The 16,854-nt window shown below is 45.2% G+C and overlaps 2 protein-coding genes across 2 annotated transcripts; one reads left to right on the top strand and one right to left on the bottom strand.

Moving 5' to 3' along the window:
- Positions 1–661: 661 nt before the first annotated feature.
- ALG2 (ALG2 alpha-1,3/1,6-mannosyltransferase) lies at positions 662–5,176 on the bottom strand. The gene is made up of 2 exons (XM_060247803.1): positions 4,841–5,176; positions 662–1,576 (listed from the first exon to the last, which is right to left on the bottom strand). Exons 1-2 carry the CDS (start codon positions 5,174–5,176, stop codon positions 674–676), a joined length of 1,239 nt encoding a protein of 412 aa, XP_060103786.1. The 3' UTR covers positions 662–673.
- On the top strand, positions 5,175–16,369 carry SEC61B (SEC61 translocon subunit beta). The gene is made up of 4 exons (XM_060247738.1): positions 5,175–5,217; positions 5,549–5,744; positions 7,963–8,064; positions 16,039–16,369. Exons 1-4 carry the CDS (start codon positions 5,175–5,177, stop codon positions 16,124–16,126), a joined length of 429 nt encoding a protein of 142 aa, XP_060103721.1. The 3' UTR covers positions 16,127–16,369.
- Positions 16,370–16,854: the final 485 nt, after the last annotated feature.

Below are 16,854 nucleotides of genomic sequence, written 5' to 3'. Positions count from 1 at the left end.
GTGGTAGAGCATCTGCTTGGGAAGCAGAAGGTCCCAGGTTCAATCCCCGGCATCTCCAAAAAAGGGTCTAGGCAAATAGGTGTGAAAAACCTCAGCTTGAGACCCTGGAGAGCCACTGCCAGTCTGAGTAGACAATACTGACTTTGATGGACCGAGGGTCTGATTCAGTATAAGGCAGCTTCATATGTTCATATAGTCATGATGCAGAGACAGGCCATAGCAAAGCACTTCTGAACGTCTTTTGCCTTGAAAACCCATCAGGGGTCAACGTAAGTTTGTTATGATTTGAAGGCCCTTCTCACCAATGCTCCCTCTAAGCTGTGGAGTTTTGCGAGCAAAAATTCTACTTTGAGAGCTACTGGCATTAAAGTTGTGAGCTGCTGCATTAGTCGGTTTGCTCTGGGGCTGTTCTTCCTGAGCTAAGACAAAAACGTGTGAGATGGAAGCTAAAAAACTGAGAGCTAGCTCACACTAACGTTGCTTCCCACCACCACCAGATACCATGAAACAAGTTCAGATACAGAAATACAGTGACATACCACAATAAGGTCCATTTAAAAAAAATAAAATAAAGTGTGTGGGCATATGGGAATACTTACAAACAATGACACTCTAACAATATGGCTATTTCTTTCAGACAATACCAAGTATTACAAAGCGGCAAGTTATATTTTCATTTTATTAAGTTTTGGACATATCGATACAGCTTTTCACTGAATGCTTCTGAAGAAAACTTCTCCACAACTCTGGCTCTCCCAGCAGCTCCCATGGTCCTCTTCAAAGAAGGGTCTCTAACAAATTTCTCCATGGCTTCCGCAAACTGGTTTGGAAGAGGATCGCACAAGAAACCCGTCACGTTGTTTACGACGGATTCTAAAGGTCCACCTGAATTTACTGCAATGACTGGGCATTTCATATACATTGCCTCTAAAGGAACGATGCCGAAATGTTCGTTGCTGGGTGTATACAGCACGCAGGTGCCGTTACGCAGAAGAGTGACCTTCTGTTCGTCTGAAAAAGACCTTAGGAAAGTGACCTGTTCATCAACATTTAGCTTTTTAGCAGCAAGTTTCAATTCTTCATAATATTCTATGTTTTCTTTAACTGCTTTGTCATAACCACCAGCCAAAACCAGATGAACCTCCTTCCACTCCTGGGCGGTCAGTCGCCCATGAAGGTCGTGCAAAGCCTCCAAAGCCAGCATGAGATTTTTCTTCCTTTCGTACCGATTGATCGAAAGAAACAAGAATGTTTTCTTGTTGGGAACTACGCTGGCCACATCTGCAGGAACGATGGTATCGAACATGGTGACGTTCAAAGACGGGTACAAGACATCCGGATCGATGTGAGACAAGGACTTGAACGTCTCTTTGAAGACAGTCGCGGTGAAATGACTGTTGACGACGATACAGTCCGCCATGCCGGTTGTGTGCTCTTCCAACCAATCCAGAGGAGCTCTGTAGAGAGATTTCATAAAGGACTCCCTCTTGGTCAAGAGCTGATCGGGGAAGTGACAGTAAAACAGAACCTTCTTACGTGTCCGGGCTAGACGGAGAACGGGAATGCATGCAGATACCTGGAGAGACAAAGGAAAGATGCAAGTCTGAAAAGCATGCTCTTAATGCATCAGGAGTAAGCTATGTTGTTATACTTCCTTCACCGGAGGACAGTGCCATTTAGCAGCAAGTTTCAATTCTTGCTGTGCCAGGGTCGTGTATACCTTAGGGACTGCCTTTCCCTGCATATACCGCGGCGAGCACTTCGGTCTGGGTCTCAAAACCTGCTGACAGTTCCCAGCATCAGAGAAGTGAGGCTCAAATCAACAGGGCCTTTTCAGTTGCTGCCCCTAGTTGGTGAAATGAGTTGCCAGAGAAGGTCAGGGCCCTGCGAGAGCTCTCACAGTTCTGCAGGGCCTGCAAAACGGCACTCTTCCGCCATGCATTTTCGTAATGGCAACACCTGCAGCAACGGGGCAGACCCATAAAATACTACCGGTGGTTCTATCTCATCACACTATGGTGATCCGGGGACCTCTTAGAACATCTAATATTGACCATCTAGCTAGTCATCACCATTAGAATTCTAATTGTTGTCTGAAACTACTGTACTAGCACCTGTGGATGTTTTAATAACTGTTCTTATGTTTTAACTGTTGTTTTATCTCGTTTGGTCACGCTAATCCGATTGCGTGACCCTTAATCTATGAGTTGCCCTGAGCCTGCCTTTGGCGGGGAGGGCGGGATATTAAATAAATAAATAAGAAAGAATCAGTAACTTTGAGAGAGTATAGAGACCGGCCAATCGGGGCGCAAGGCATGAAGGATCCTGGAGAGACCAATAGGAGGGATTGCTGCCAACCAAAGGGGGCGTGTTCTACGCTGCTAAAATGTGTGTAGTTTGCTGCGTTGCCTGTTCTTGTGTGGCTGTTTCTTCTTGAAAATACTGCCGTTGCTTACTTAAGAAGTGATTGAACTCACTTTACAATATAATACAGTACAGTACAATCCAGAACAGCACAGCTCAGCTATCAAAGCAACACCCAGCGCTAAAGCCCAGTGAGAACCAGCTTACGCAAATGCTACCTCACAATGGCAATTCCAGAGCTACTGCTGTTTGTACAAACTACACAAAATCTTACTGGGAAGGTCTGCAGTTTGCTCCGCTATATGACACACGTAGACACCCATCTTCTGTTTGCTTTTGGTGCCCATAAATTATCTGCCTTGGAGATCTCCCATTCAAATACTAACCAGCACAGACTTTGCTCTGCTTCAGTTGATCTGATGAGATTAGGCTATTATCAGGGGTGGCCAAACTTGCTTGATGTAAGAGTCACAGAAAAGAAACATCAGATGTCTGAGAGCCGCAAGAAGGAAGGGAGGGAGGGAATGAAGGAGGGAGGGAAGTGTCAAGCATGGTAAAATTCCATTGGTAATTGATTGTTTTAGGAGAAAGTTGCAGAAACTTTTCTGTTAGGATTACAATTAGAAAAATTTCCAGGACTTTAATTTGGTATTTGCTCTCAGCTGCTAGGACATTGTATGCGCAGTTGTGGAAGCAAGAAAAAATACCGGAGAAATGGGACTGGATTGTGAAAGTTTTATCGTGGAGTGAGATGGATAAATTAACAAGAACTTTAAGAGACTATGATTTAGAAGTGTTCAAAAGGGAGTGGAAGAACTTGGTGGTTTGTTGTATGTAATTCTTGCTATTGTATTTATTGGCAACTGTTTGTGTCACAACATTTTGATTTTTTCTCGTATTAATAGTGTTTTGTGCCTTATTTATGTGCTGGTGATATTAAGTACATTCTTTTAATTGTACAAGGGAGATATCTGGTGTTTTCTGGTTGTTTAGTCTTTCTCCCTGTCCCTGTTTTTTCATTGGTGTTTCTTCAGCATGTGGAAAGAAAAAAAGGAAACCAACATCTCTCAAGGCACATAAGAAATCAGAACATAAGAAGAGCCCTACTGAATTAGGCCAGTAGTCAATTTAATCCGGCACCCTTTCTCAGTGGCCAACCAGTTGCTCTGGAGGGCTGACAACAGGGCACAGAGGGCTGTGCTTCCTTCTCCAATGTTGCCTCCTGGCTCTGGGATTCAAAGGTTTAGTGCCTCTGAACATGGAAGTTCTCCTCAGTCACCACAGCTAGTAGCCAGTGATGGACCATGAATCTGTCTAATCGACTTTTTAAGCCATCTATGCCTGTGGCCATCACTACATCCTCTAGCAGCACAGTCCACATTTTGATCACTCACTGTGTAAAAAAATGATTTTTGTCTTTTGTAAGCAGGCCTACTCAGAAGTAAGTCCCACATTATTCAATGGGCTTACTCTCAGGAAAGTGTCCTTTAGCACTGCAGACACAGTAGCTGAGAGCCAGCCTTGATTTCACAAATTAACTCCAGTTAAAATACTGCTTGAGCCATCTAGCTTTTGGCCTATTACACATGTACAACTGTCAAGCTCCTGCATATATCTTTCCCTTAGAAACTGAATGGTGATATTTACTACTTAATAGTAAGTAGGCTAGGGGCTCTTTAGATTCTCATGAACCACTGTTGTGTCTCACGAGTGTGAGAAAGAACGCTCCAGTACAGAGGTGGCCAACGGTAGCTCTCCAGATGTTTTTTTGCCTACAACTCCCATCAGCCCCAGCCAGCATGCCCAATGGCTGGGGCTGACGGGAGCTGTAGGCAAAAAAAAACATCTGGAGAGCTACCGCTGGCCACCCCTGCTCTAGTAGCTTCAAACATCCTAATCTCTTTGATATGCGGTTCTTCCTCTTTTGTTGTTTATTATAGTAACATTTGACCCTTAAGGTAGAAGTGCCTGCCAAATAGTAAGGGCTGTGAAAACCCCTGGGATAAAAAAAGGTTGGGGGCCTCTGCCCCGGACAGCTGCTTCCAGTCTGAGTAGGCAATACTGACTTTGATGGACCCAGGGGGTCTGATTCAGTATAAGGCAAGCTCCGTATGTTCGTATGAACTGAGCACTGAAGGGGTGGAAAACCAATGCAAAACAAAAAAGAAAAACCCAATGGCCATGCATAGTGAAAGCCGTGCAAAACACCGCCTGGTCGCACGTTTTGAAGGAAATGCGCTTCGCTCTAGTCAATCCACCCACCCACCCATAGCTGCCAACTCTCAGTCCTGGGAATTTGAGGGATGGAGTCTGATGGGAGTTTGGACCTCAGCAGGGTATAAACCCAAACAGTACCCGTTTTCTCCAGGGGAGCTGATCTATGCCCCCCAGGGCCCAGCAGTAATCCCGGGACCTCTCCAGCCGCCCCCTGGAGGTTGGCAGCCTTGCACCCCTCCCCAGCCCGGCCTTCCCGCACCTGGTCGCAGACGAAGACGTCGAACTCCTCCCCGCTGAGCAAGAGCACGTGCAGCGCCAGGCAGATCATGCGCAGAGCGGCGCAGAGCGCGTGGCCCCTTCCCAGGATGCTCCGCGGCAGCCAGGAGCCCGCCGTCCGCACCTCCAGCTGGCGCGTCTCCGAGAAGCAGCGCGCGGGGTCGTAGCGCGGCGTCCAAATCTGCACCCGGCAGCCCCGCGCGCGGAGGGCCAGCGCGGCGTCCACCACCAGCCGCTCCGCGCCGCCCAAGCCCAGGTCCGGGTGAAGGAAAAACACGGACGGGCCGCCCTGCCGGTCGCCCCCCTCTGCCGTGTCCATGGTTCCCACGTTTCCGGGATGCGTGGCGACGCTCCTCGCTAGTGCGCACGCGCGGCGCTTTCCCTCACGGCCACATCATCCTTCCCTCTGATAAGGCGGCTAAAGAACTGCCTGTTCTCCGTTTCCCGATTGAACGGCCGTATCAGCGGGCGAGGGCGTCTTTGTCGGTAGCCCCGTGTCAGGGAGCAACGTATTCTGTGACAACCCGTTGCCTTTGGAGCGGGGAAAGAGAAATTTGTGACAGGCGCTGAGGTAGACAGGCGACTGGCGGGGACCTACGTGGCAGGAGCGGCGCGAGGCCCCCTCCTTCAGCTCTGAGAGGCTCGGGTTGTGTCGCGGGAGCCCCTCGGTCTGCGGCGGGGTGACGACGAGGCCATTGCCATGGTGAGGGGCCTGGCCGGCGGGGGCGGGAAAGTCGCCTCGGGGGCTCCTCTACCTCTCTGACTTCCTTCCTTCCTTTTGTTTTCCAGCCGGGGCCTAATCCCAGTGCGACGAGCGTGGGCGCCTCCGGCCGCTCCCCCAGCAAAGCTGTCGCCCCGAGAGCCGCGGGGTCCACCGTCCGGCAAAGGTGAGGGGCTGGGAGCAAGACGGGGAGCCCGTCTAGTTTAGCTAGGATTGCCAATCCCCAGGTGGGGGCAGGGGATCCCCCGGTTTGGAGGTCCCCCCCCCCCCGCTTGAGGGTCATCAGAAAGCAGGGGAGGGAAATATCTGCTGGGCACTCTATTATTCTCTGCAGAGACTGATTCCCATAGGGTATAATGGAGAATTGATCCTTGGGTCTCTGGGGAGGCTGTATTTTGAGGTAGAGGCACCAAATTTTCAGCATAGCATCCTGTGCTTCTCCCCAAAATACCCACCAAGTTTCAAAAAGATTGGGCTAAGGGGTCCAATTTTGTGAGTCCCCAAAGAAGGTGCCCCTATCCTTCATTATTTCCAATGGAGGGAAGGCATTTAAAAGGTGTGCAGTCCCTTTAAATGTGATGCCCAGAACTCCTTTGGAGTTCAATTATGCTTGTCACAACCTTGCTCCTGGCTCCACCCCAATGTCTCCTGGCTCCACCCCTAAAGTCCCCAGATATTTCTTGGGTTGGACTTGGCAACTCTAAGTTTAGCGCTGGCTCCGTTGTCGCTGTGGTAACTCATATCCTCCCCCCCCCACACACGCCCTGGTTATAGATTATCTTTTAAAAGGGAGGGGGGAGAATGGCAAGAAGGGGTCGGTTTAATAAAAGAATGAATAGTGGAATGTGTGTTTTTGCACTAGCTCATGAGCCCCTCGGCAAGGCTAACTTCTAATAAATTAATAATAATAAATTTTTATTTATACCCCGCCCTCCCCGCCAAGGCAGGCTCAGGGCGGCTTACAAAGGCATGATATATGTTATGACAATAAAACAGGATAGTACAATCAGTAAACAGGGTAATACAATTAAATACAGTATAAATTAAACATTAAAATAGTTAATCTCAAACAGTATAGCTTAATGGTGCTACAATCTCAGTTGTACAAGATGGCTTGATGTTGTTTCTAGGTTTCATCTTAAAAGGCTAGTTGGAAGAGGGCGGTTTTGCAAGCCCTACAGAACTGGTTAAGATCCTGTAGGGCCCGCACCTCCTCCGGTAGCTGATTCCACCATTGGGGTGCCTTTATAGAGAAGGCCTGCTCCCTAGTTGTTTTTAATTTGGCCTCCTTAGGCCCAGGGATTTCTAGAAGATTTTGTGAACTGGATCGCAGTGCTCTCTGGGGAACATATGGAGAGAGGCGGTCCCTAACGTAGGCAGATCCTCGGCCAACTTCTGGTGCTCCCTTTTGCACTGACAACATCACCAGGTCACATGTCCAATTTGGACAGCGCCCTAGACAGTTGCCTAGTTTGCTTAGTGGCGGAGCCAGCTCTGCTCATGATGGGATCTGGTGGAGTAGGGTTTTTTTTTTTTAAAGTGGCAATGTGTTAAAAGCAGTTTCCCCAGTTGAGCATGTTGCTGAGACTTACCGTTGGAACTTGCGTAGCACCCTTTTTTACACTCTGCTCAAGTTGCTTCCATGGAAGCCGTTAATCAAATAAAATAGAGTTGCTCAGCAGTTGGGTATCTGCTTTCTATCCTAAATGTCTCGGTTCCGTTTCCTTCTGTCCCTGAAATCAGGAAGTAGGTGGTGTGATCTCACCTGAGATCTTGGCTTTTAGCTAACCAGTTATAGTATTTACGTAAAGTGCCTTGACCTGTACTTCAGAGCTGTCAGTCTGCCTTTTCATATATTTTTTTCCACTGAAGTTTTTTCCTTCTCTGGATTAGTGATCAGAATGTAACTTTAGTGCTTGAGTTCATTCTTCTTGTCTAAAAAGTTTTTACCCCCCTTAGATTCTTATTTGTTTTTTCTTTTGAGTTAATCATAGGCCTAAGTGCCTTGTGGCTCTTCATGGACAGCAGTCTCCCCCCTTTTTTGCAAGATGCTTTTATTAGATAGCACGTAAAGCTGATTTATCTGTTTGCTTTTTAAGAGGTTGGCTCAGCTGTATCTACAATGTATCCTGAATTAGGAACATTTTTATAATTCTGTTCAGAGTAATGTTGACTTGACTTGTCCTTGGGTTGTAGTTGTCAGTCACTGGAGAGGAGTTCTCTGTGTTTTATAAATACCCTAGCGTACTTTTCAAGGGGCTCCTCTTTTTCGGTTGTTTCTTTGTTAAAAACATATTAAGAGGGAGTCTTCTTAAAAAGGAGGAACAACTACGCATTAGTCATTGGTGCATTTGCAACTGCTGACTGTTTTTTTCTTGTTACAGAAAAAATGCCAGCTGTGGAACAAGGAGTGCAGGTCGTACAACATCTGCAGGCACAGGGGGGATGTGGAGATTCTATACAGAGGATTCTCCTGGCCTTAAAGTGTAAGTTACAAAATGAAGGCACCAGTTAATTCAGTTTCCCAATTAGTGTTCTTATTACTTGTTTTTTGTCTATGACTATAGGAGGTTCTTTTTGGGGCGAGAGTAAAGCAATCAAATTGTGGATATTGATCAGATGGAAAGTGGCATATAACATGTATACATAAATAAATAGGTGACTGTAACTTCTGTTGAGCAGAGAAAGGAAAGTTTAGTCATCAAAGCAGAGATATGGTCATGTAATCTGTGTACTGTCTGGATTATTAGTGTTTGTGGGTTGCTTGGTTTTTAAAAAAATGAATCCCTCAAAAAATACTCTGATTCTTGAGCTTTGCTGTAACTTTCTGTCTCCTCAGACTTTTTAAAATGTCTTAAGCCAAGTTCATGCTTGGATAGCCCTGAACAGCTACTGTATTGAACTATGATTTGCTTTAACTATTTATATAGTTTCCCCCCCCCCCACCCCAAAGCATGGTACGCGTGTAATTGAATTGTTTGCTTATGTGGAAATAATAGTTTCTTCTCTTCTTGTAAGCGCACAGTCACACGCTGCAAAAATGTGAGATATTTTTTTTTCAGTCATTTGAGCCTCTTAGGCTGAACTTCGTTATTTTTGTTTATTATTCAATTTGTATTCTGCCCTCCTTGCAAGCGGGTTCAGGGTGGGTTACAGTAGTTGAAATACAACATAATAATGCAAACAGATCATACAGAGTTAAAAATTTTAAAAACCAGCATCAAGGAGACTTAGTTCTGGCGTTCACAAAGGCCTTGTGGAAGTGGAGGGCATATGGTGACTAGAACAAGAACCCATTCAACAGATGCCGTAGTGATCTTTCTTCATCTGGGCAGTGTAGGCAGGGAGGCTGAGATCTTCAGGTGTCTGCAGCTTCAACCAAAGGCCTGGCTGAACAGCTTTGTTTTTCATGCTCTGTGGAATTGCATCAAATCCTACAGGGCCCTGATCTTGAATGGAAGCATGTTCCACCAGGCCAGGGCCAGGGTAGAAAATGCCCTAGCTGAGGCTAAGCAGACATCTTTCAGGCTGGGGACTGTTAGGGAATTTAGGAGTATAGGAACCTTTCCTAGGACTCCCATCCCACCTGGAATGTTGCACGCACACGGCAGCATTTTTCAGTCATTGGAGCCTTTAGGTTGTTTTTATTTTATTTATTATTCTATTTATATTTACAGGTGTTAGGAGCTTTTGTTACATGCATATTGATGTTTGTTTAGTACACAGACAACTAGACTGTAGGCTTTAGCTTGTGCTTGCTACCTTATGAAAGGGAAATTTGTTGCTATTTATATGGATGTTATATGCTATTTGTATGGTGTCTATAATTTGTCTGTTAAATTCCTCTGCTCCACAGTCTTATCTTTACATTTTTGCAAAGGGGGTATTAAGGGAACAGTCTTTTGCACAGCAACCTCAAAGCCTTCCCCTTTCTGACCAGAAGATTTTGACCAGATTGCATCACTAGGTTAAAGACAAGGCAATGCTGACATGATCACAGATCTTGCAGTCACCAAGAAACGTTTTGAACCAATAGAGTTGAAGTGGTTGCTTGGGTAACAGAACTCATGGTTGAACAGAGCTGGAATAATTGTGACTGTGGAAACTGCCACAGTCAAGCCTCGATTAATTGTCTCCAGTGTATCTGAGAATGTTGTTCTATCTGTTACTTACACTGCATGACTTATACAGTGGTACTTTAGTCTTTTTACAAGATTACACCTTCCATTCCTTCTCTGTCAGTGGAATTAGTGGGTTTCATTTACATCATATGATGTTTGCAAACCTGGAAAGAGACTTTAGGGCTCTATCCTTGTAGTGGAAACTAGTATAAGAGAATATGAAATCCAGTTTTCTCCAGCTACATCTTTCACACCCTGCTCAGCTTTGCAACCCCCAGCCCCCAACAGCTCACCTTTTTTTTTTTTTTTACAAGGGCATTTGTGTTTGATCTGCAGCTTGTTTTCCTTTTCCTATTTTGGAGATGCTACCTAAGAATGTGTTTGGCAGTGCTGGAAAGGGACAATTTAGTGGTTGAAGGTAAATTTGCACTTGTTCATGCATGCATCCCAAGTGGATTTGCATAACCTGGAAACGATAGTTTTCTTAGAATGCTTATTGTATTTGTTTGAACATAAGAGAAGCCATGTTGGATCAGGCCAATGGCCCATCCAGTCCAACACTCTTGTGTCACACAATGGCCAAAAAAATCAGGTGCCATCAGGAGGTCCATCAGTGGGGCCAGGACACTAGAAGTCCTCACACTGTTACCCTTCCCCCCAAGCACCAAGGATACAGAGCATCACTGCCCCAGACAGAGAGTTCCATCAATATGCTGTGGCTAATTGGCACTGATGGACCTCTGCTCCAGATGTTTATCCAGTCCCCGCTTGAAGCTGTCTATGCTGGCAGCCGTCACCACCTCCTGTGGCAGTGAATTCCATGTGTTAATCACCCTTTGGGTGAAGAAGTACTTCCTTTTTGGTATCTCTTCAGCTTGTATGCTGCTGTCTGTAGGTATCAGTTGGCTAGCATGACCTTTATAGTGGCTGCAGGAAGACTGCTGCTGTGCAGGTTACTGTTTGGTTGTCAAAGAGGAGTTTGTAGTGATTGGGGTTTTTTTTGGTGTTTCAGTCAAAAGAATAGTTCTGATTAGCAAGTGAAAATCCTCTGCCTGAGATTCTTGAGAGGTGTTGCCGGTCATCTTTGCTGATGACACAACATTTTAGGGAGATAGTTCTTAACATTATTTCTCGTTCTTTCTATCTCGATGGGATTAAAGGTGGCTGAAACTACCAAAATGAAATTCAGCTGAAGCAAACGCACAGTACTTCATTTAGGCAGGAAACCCCCCCCCCCATCAAATATGTGGATGCAGGTAGGAGAATACCTGGCTTGGCAGCAGCGGTACAAGTGAAAAGGGTTGTTGGATTGTGGTTGATCACATGTTGAGTGGGAATCAACATTAATACTGGCATAGTGTCAAAATCATGAAAAATAACATGCTTTCCCACAATTAGAAAAGATTCTCTTACACACTTGATCTCTTATTTTGACATCTTTAGTGCTTTAACTGCTGTTTTCTCCTAATTGGATCCATACAGCTGCTGACCCTGTGCACTTGGCTTGTTGTCTCTGCTTTGTCTTAAAATGTCTGCATCATGTTATGTGCTAATCTGCCCGCCCCCCCCCAGCTCTGTAAGTTTGAATGGTTTTCTCCCGTTGTATCTGAAGAAGTGTGTGTGGGTGTACACATGAAAGCTTTTACCTTGAATAAAACTTTGTTGGTCTTAAAGGTGCTACCGAGCTCTAGCTTTATTCAGTTTACTCTGTGTTACGTTTAAGATAAGAAGAGTCCCGCTGCATCAGACAAGAGGTCCATTAGATCATGAACATATGAAGATATGAAGCTGCCTTATACTGAATCAGATCCTTGGTCCATCAAAGTCAGTATTGTCTTCTCAGACTGGCAGCGGCTCTCCAGGGTCTCAAGCTGAGGTTTTTCACACCTATTTGCCTGGACCCTTTTTTGGAGATGCCGGGGATTGAACCTGGGACCTTCTGCTTCCCAAGCAGATGCTCTACCACTGAGCCACCGTCCCTCCCCTGCAAACAGGGCACAGATCCAGTACCTGCAAACAGGGCACAGAGGCCATGGCCTTCCCTTGATGCTGCTTCTAGCCCTTCGCGTTCAGAGGTTTACTACTTCTGAATATGGAGACTTGTTTTAGCCACTAGGACTAGGAGCTGCTGATGAACCTCTCCTCCATGCATCTGATCTCCTTACGAAGCTATCCATACTAGCAGACATCATGATTCCTGCAATTTCCACAATTTAATTACTAATTGAGCAACACAAGTATTTCTTTTAGTTCCTTTTCAGTCTGTAGCCCAACAACTTCATTTGTTGCCCCTCAATTCTGGCAATAAAGGAGAGGGGGAGAAAGTCTGAGGTTGCCCTGCCTATGAAGGGAAGGACAGCCACTCAACCACACAGGAGAGCCAGTTTGGTGTAGTGGTTAAGTGTGCGGACTCTTATCTGGGAGAACCGGGTTTGATTCCCCACTCCTCCACTTGCACCTGCTGGAATGGCCTTGAGTTAGCCATAGTTGTGTATGGACCCAAAATGCATATAATATGCATATTAATATATGTTAATGGGTCAATTATGAATCAGACAATAGAATTTGCCCATCAACTGTTCACACATAGGAGACACACAAGGTGCCAAAAATTCCTTACGAATTAAGGCGATGCCAGCTTGGTGTAGTGGTTAAGTGTGTGGACTCTTATCTGGGAGAACCGGGTTTGATTCCCCACTCCTCCACTTGCACCTGCTGGAATGGCCTTGGGTCAGCCAGAGCTCTGGAAGAGGTTGTCCTTGAAAGGGCAGCTGCTGTGAGAGCCCTCTCAGCCCCACCCACCTCACAGGGTGTCTGTTGCGGGGGAGGAAGGTAAAGGAGATTGTGAGCCACTCTGAGACTCTTCAGAGTGATAATAATAATAAAAAAAATTATTTGTATCCCGCCCTCCCCGCCTCGGCAGGCTCAGGGCGGCTAACAACATTTCTTAATAACATACAGTAATAATAAAACCTTTAAATTTAACAATATAAAACAATATAAAACATTATTTAACAACATTAAAAACCAGTCAATACAATTAGATAGTTTGGTCTGACAGTGCTGGTGATGTTTGACGCTAGTTCTGCCAGTTTATACACAGCGGTCTAGGTCTTTAAGCCGCATTGGCGGATCCTTATTAACAGCCTTCTTTAGCAGTCTGAGTAAGCAAGTTTAAAAAGGGTGGTCTTGCAGGCCCTGCGGAACTGGTCAAGGTTCCGCAGGGCCCGCACCTCCTCAGGAAGTTGGTTCCATAGGGCAGGGGCCGCGGTTGAAAAGGCCCGTGCTCTGATATTTTGATGTTTAATCTCTTTCGGCCCAGGGATAGCCATTAGATTTTTCCCGGCTGACCTCAGTGCTCTCTGGGGTTCATATGGGGAAAGACGGTCCCTCAGGTAGGCGGATCCTCGGCCATATAAGGCTTTAAAGAGTGGAGGGCGGGATATAAATCCAATATCTTCTTCTTCATCTTCTTGTCTCTGAGCCTGGGGAAGACCACCGCAGCGTTCAGTTACCTTTCAGGGGTGGGGGCAGTCATAGTTCAGGTCTGAGTCAGGGAGAGAGCCGTCACAGTTTTGGATCTGCCTCAAGAAAAGGGCAGACAGTTGGAAGGGTGGCCCTGCCTGCTAGCAAGGCAGAGTGGTCTAACTCTACAGAATACCCAGTTGTTTGCTCAGTCTCTGGTGATGAGCAAACCTTACATCATTTAGCCGGACCCTTGGGAAAGGGCAGGCTGGTGTGGGTGGAATCCAGTGCGTGTGGAAGAATCCAGCCTCTTTATCTGGAAAGAATTGAAACCACAGTTTATGTTCCTCGGCCAGATTTCTGTGTTGATTATCTAGAGGCCTCTGCTGCTTATCGGTTCTTTAGAAACAGCCTGTAAATAAATCGTCTTTGTTATTTACATCCACTCCTGCCTTCTTGATCTCCATCCTGCGCTTACCGCAAAACTTACATCGGGGCAGTGAACCCAAAGCCTTTACACTTACTACCCAAAGACCATCCAGTGACTCTGGGAAAGGTTTGCAGTTTAAACAAACCTGGTTCCACAAAATCATAAGCGGCTGTGTGGGTCCTCTTGCTTTAAAAAAGGCTTGTCACAGTTCTCTGTCTACTTTCTCTGCTCCGTGCATAATTTTATAAAACTTTGTCATCTTAGACCCAGACTGTTCAGCCTTTCCTCACAGGGAGAGGTGCTCCAACTCCTTAACAATCTTGGTTGCTCTCTACTGCAGGGGTGTCAAACATGTGGCCCAGGGGCCAAATCAGGCCCCTGAGCTGCTCCCTTCTGCATCACAGCTTGATTTGCAAGGCTTTTTCAATCACACAGGAGCTACAGAGAAAAAACTCTATTTTCTCCATTGGCTGAGGTTCCTGCCTTGGGGAGGAATAGCTTGCTTTGCCAGGCTTTCTCAGTCCTACAGCAGAGCTACAGAGCAAAAACTCTGTTTTCTCAATTGGCTGAGGCTCCTTCCCCTCCTGGTCCCCTGGGGAAGGAAGGAAAGAGCCAGAGCTTCCTTTGCCCAGTTCCCTGGATCCCGTGGGAGAGATACAAAGAAAGCACCTTTAAGATCAATGAGTGCTAATGTTTTAAGCATGCTTTAAGTTTTTTTTAAAAAAAATATTTGTGTTTGTCTGTGTCCTTTATAAAGTTTATATCTCAGCTACCTAATTTTAAATAGGTATACACATGACCCAGCCCAACCTGACATGGTCTGGCCCGACAAAGTCTCATTTATGTCAGATCCGGCCCTCATAACAAATGAGTTCAACACCCCTGGCTCTACTGTGTCTACTTCTGAGCACCTCGATGTAGATGAGTTAGAATAGATTTAGAGAAGGGCAGCAAAAGTGATCAGGGATCTGTAAAACAAGTCTTGTCGGGAAAAGATGAATGAAGCGGGAATGCTAAGCCTGAAAAAGAGAAGACCTACAAAGTTTGAGTCCAGTGGCACCCTTCAGACCAGCAAAGTCTTATTCAAGGGATGAGCTTTTGTGTGCATGCGCACTTCCTCAGATACACTGAAATGGAAGGTAACAGTTCAAATATAAAAGCAGAGGCTGGCAGCAAATGAGCTTGCAACATGATGAAGATGTTTTAAGGTATGTGAAGACAAAACAGGAATAAGTTTGTATAGTCAGCTTTTGCTTGGATTTAATTAAGGTGGGGAGAACAGTGAAGCAATAAATGTGTCAAAATAGGAGAGAGATATGTAAAAGTACCCTTCCTAATTGCGGGGATTATGAGTTTAACTGAGACTTCACTGTTACGTGCTCTTCAAGTATCCGAAGACCTGTCTTCTGGAAGAAAGAAAAGATTTGCTTTCTGCTTCCCCAGGAGGCAAGATTAGATCTAATGGGTTTAAGCAACAGTAGGAATTGAGCAGACTTCGGAGCATGGTGGAAGACAGGAGGGCCTGGCGTGACTTGGTCCATGGGGTCGCAAAGAGTCGGACTCGGCTGTGCGACAGAACAACAACAAAGGAATTATTTTGGTTGAGCAACTCAAACTTTGTACTGGAAAGAACAAGTTGACTGTGGAACCAGTTGGAGGGGGGCGCTTTAAGAACTGGCCATGGACACCCACCTGTCAGGAATGCTATAGATCTGGATTCTCTGTATTAGTCAGGAGCTGGACTAGATGGCCTTGCAGGACCCTTTCCAACTCCACTTCTCTGTTGAATAAATAGTGTTATTTATATAAAACAAGTATATGCTGCTTTTCCTCCCACATAGGGCCCCATGATGGTGAGCATCAGGCATTAAAACATTTGATCCTTAAAAAAAACATGTAAAATGTTCATATATGTATGTATATCTGCTGTGGTAGGCATGTATACAGTGGCCTGACATGTTATTTTCATGTAGTTTGAATGGAGAACAAATACAAGAAAACATAGTTTCTCAAGGTCTTGCTTGCTTGGTAGGTATTGGAAAGTCATTTGCAGTGTCACTTTTTTTGTCCAGAACATCAAAATTACCCTGCTGAACCAGGCAAACGCCTATATTAATCTACTTTTAGTTGTAGCTGGCCAGATGTTTCTAGAAGCTCACAGTCTGAGCATAGAGGCAGTGAAGTGAACATCCCTTATTGGTTGCTGCTGTCCACTATTCAAAGCTATTATGTCTAAATGTCAAGCCTCCATATAACATTCGTAACAGTCATTGAGAAATCTGTTCTCCAGATTTTTTAAAGCTTTTGTTAAAGTAATCTCTGCTAGTGGCATCGCTAGATCTTGTGATTTTAGGTATTATGAAGGTCCAGCCTGCCACTAAAAGCTACTTTTTTATTGACCTATTTTGCTGTGGCTAATGAATTTATTTTTTCCCTCTTTTCAGCGGACCTGTTCCAGTTCTCGTAATGAGTCTTCTCTTTATTGCGTCTGTATTTATGTTGCACATCTGGGGCAAGTACACACGCTCGTAAATTGGCTAGTCCATCAGCCAACTGGAAGACTACAATTTGGACCAAAAGTATGGTGGATTTTCAGGTTCTTTCCCCTTAGACACCTCTAGACCTGTTGAAGAAAAGTCCCTTTGTTTGGCTGTGCTGCTGAATGGACTCATAAACTTTCCACTTCGGGTTTTTGATTCCTTTCTGTCACAAGTCATGCTGTCTGCATATACACACTTGCAGTTGGTCTCATTAAAATTTGTATACATAAAGGAAGCTGTGTGTGTGGTGTTCTTCTGTGAATGTCATGGTTTTGTGGCAAAGTCTTTTTAGAAACGAAGGATTGGATCTTGTCAGCTGTTTGGTTTTATCTTCAAGAGCACTGGATTAGAATGTCAGTGCCACAGACTACTGGATTTTCCAATCAGACTTTAACGTGAAAGTTGTGGCTGGCTTCCACTGTATCTTGTAGGTGTGACACCATCACTTTACTACATAAACATGTTATTGGTGCAACCTTATGGATGCTGAAGGCTGATGATTGCTACATGCATTTGATTCTTGGTTACTGAGCATGTTCCTGTCCTAGTATTCAAAGCATTACAATTTTAAAAAGTCACAAAAACAATAGAAACATTAAAATCCACTATGCACCTAACCCACAAATAAAGTTTATATGAACTTTCCATTTTGACCCATGATATAGCTTGGCCTGCTTGAAATTTCCCACCCTCTATCCCTGGGGGTGGGGGAGACCCGTT

Source organism: Heteronotia binoei, chromosome 10 (genome assembly GCF_032191835.1).
Source record: "Heteronotia binoei isolate CCM8104 ecotype False Entrance Well chromosome 10, APGP_CSIRO_Hbin_v1, whole genome shotgun sequence".
Classification (NCBI taxonomy): Eukaryota; Metazoa; Chordata; class Lepidosauria; order Squamata; family Gekkonidae; genus Heteronotia; species Heteronotia binoei.
The sequence above is the reverse complement of the archived record's forward strand: the minus strand, read 5'-3'. Positions and strand labels throughout refer to the sequence as shown.

Bases quoted from the DNA above. Each gene is read 5' to 3' on its own strand.
- SEC61B (XM_060247738.1), top strand. From the start codon at position 5,175: ATGGTTCCCACGTTTCCGGGATGCGTGGCGACGCTCCTCGCTA. The intron at 5,745-7,962 runs GTGAGGGGCTGG...TTCTTGTTACAG, and splicing joins GGGTCCACCGTCCGGCAAAG to AAAAAATGCCAGCTGTGGAA. The intron at 8,065-16,038 runs GTAAGTTACAAA...CCCTCTTTTCAG, and splicing joins GATTCTCCTGGCCTTAAAGT to CGGACCTGTTCCAGTTCTCG.
- ALG2 (XM_060247803.1), bottom strand. From the start codon at position 5,176: ATGGACACGGCAGAGGGGGGCGACCGGCAGGGCGGCCCGTCCGTGTTT. The intron at 1,577-4,840 runs GTGCGGGAAGGC...TTGTCTCTCCAG, and splicing joins ACGTCTTCGTCTGCGACCAG to GTATCTGCATGCATTCCCGT.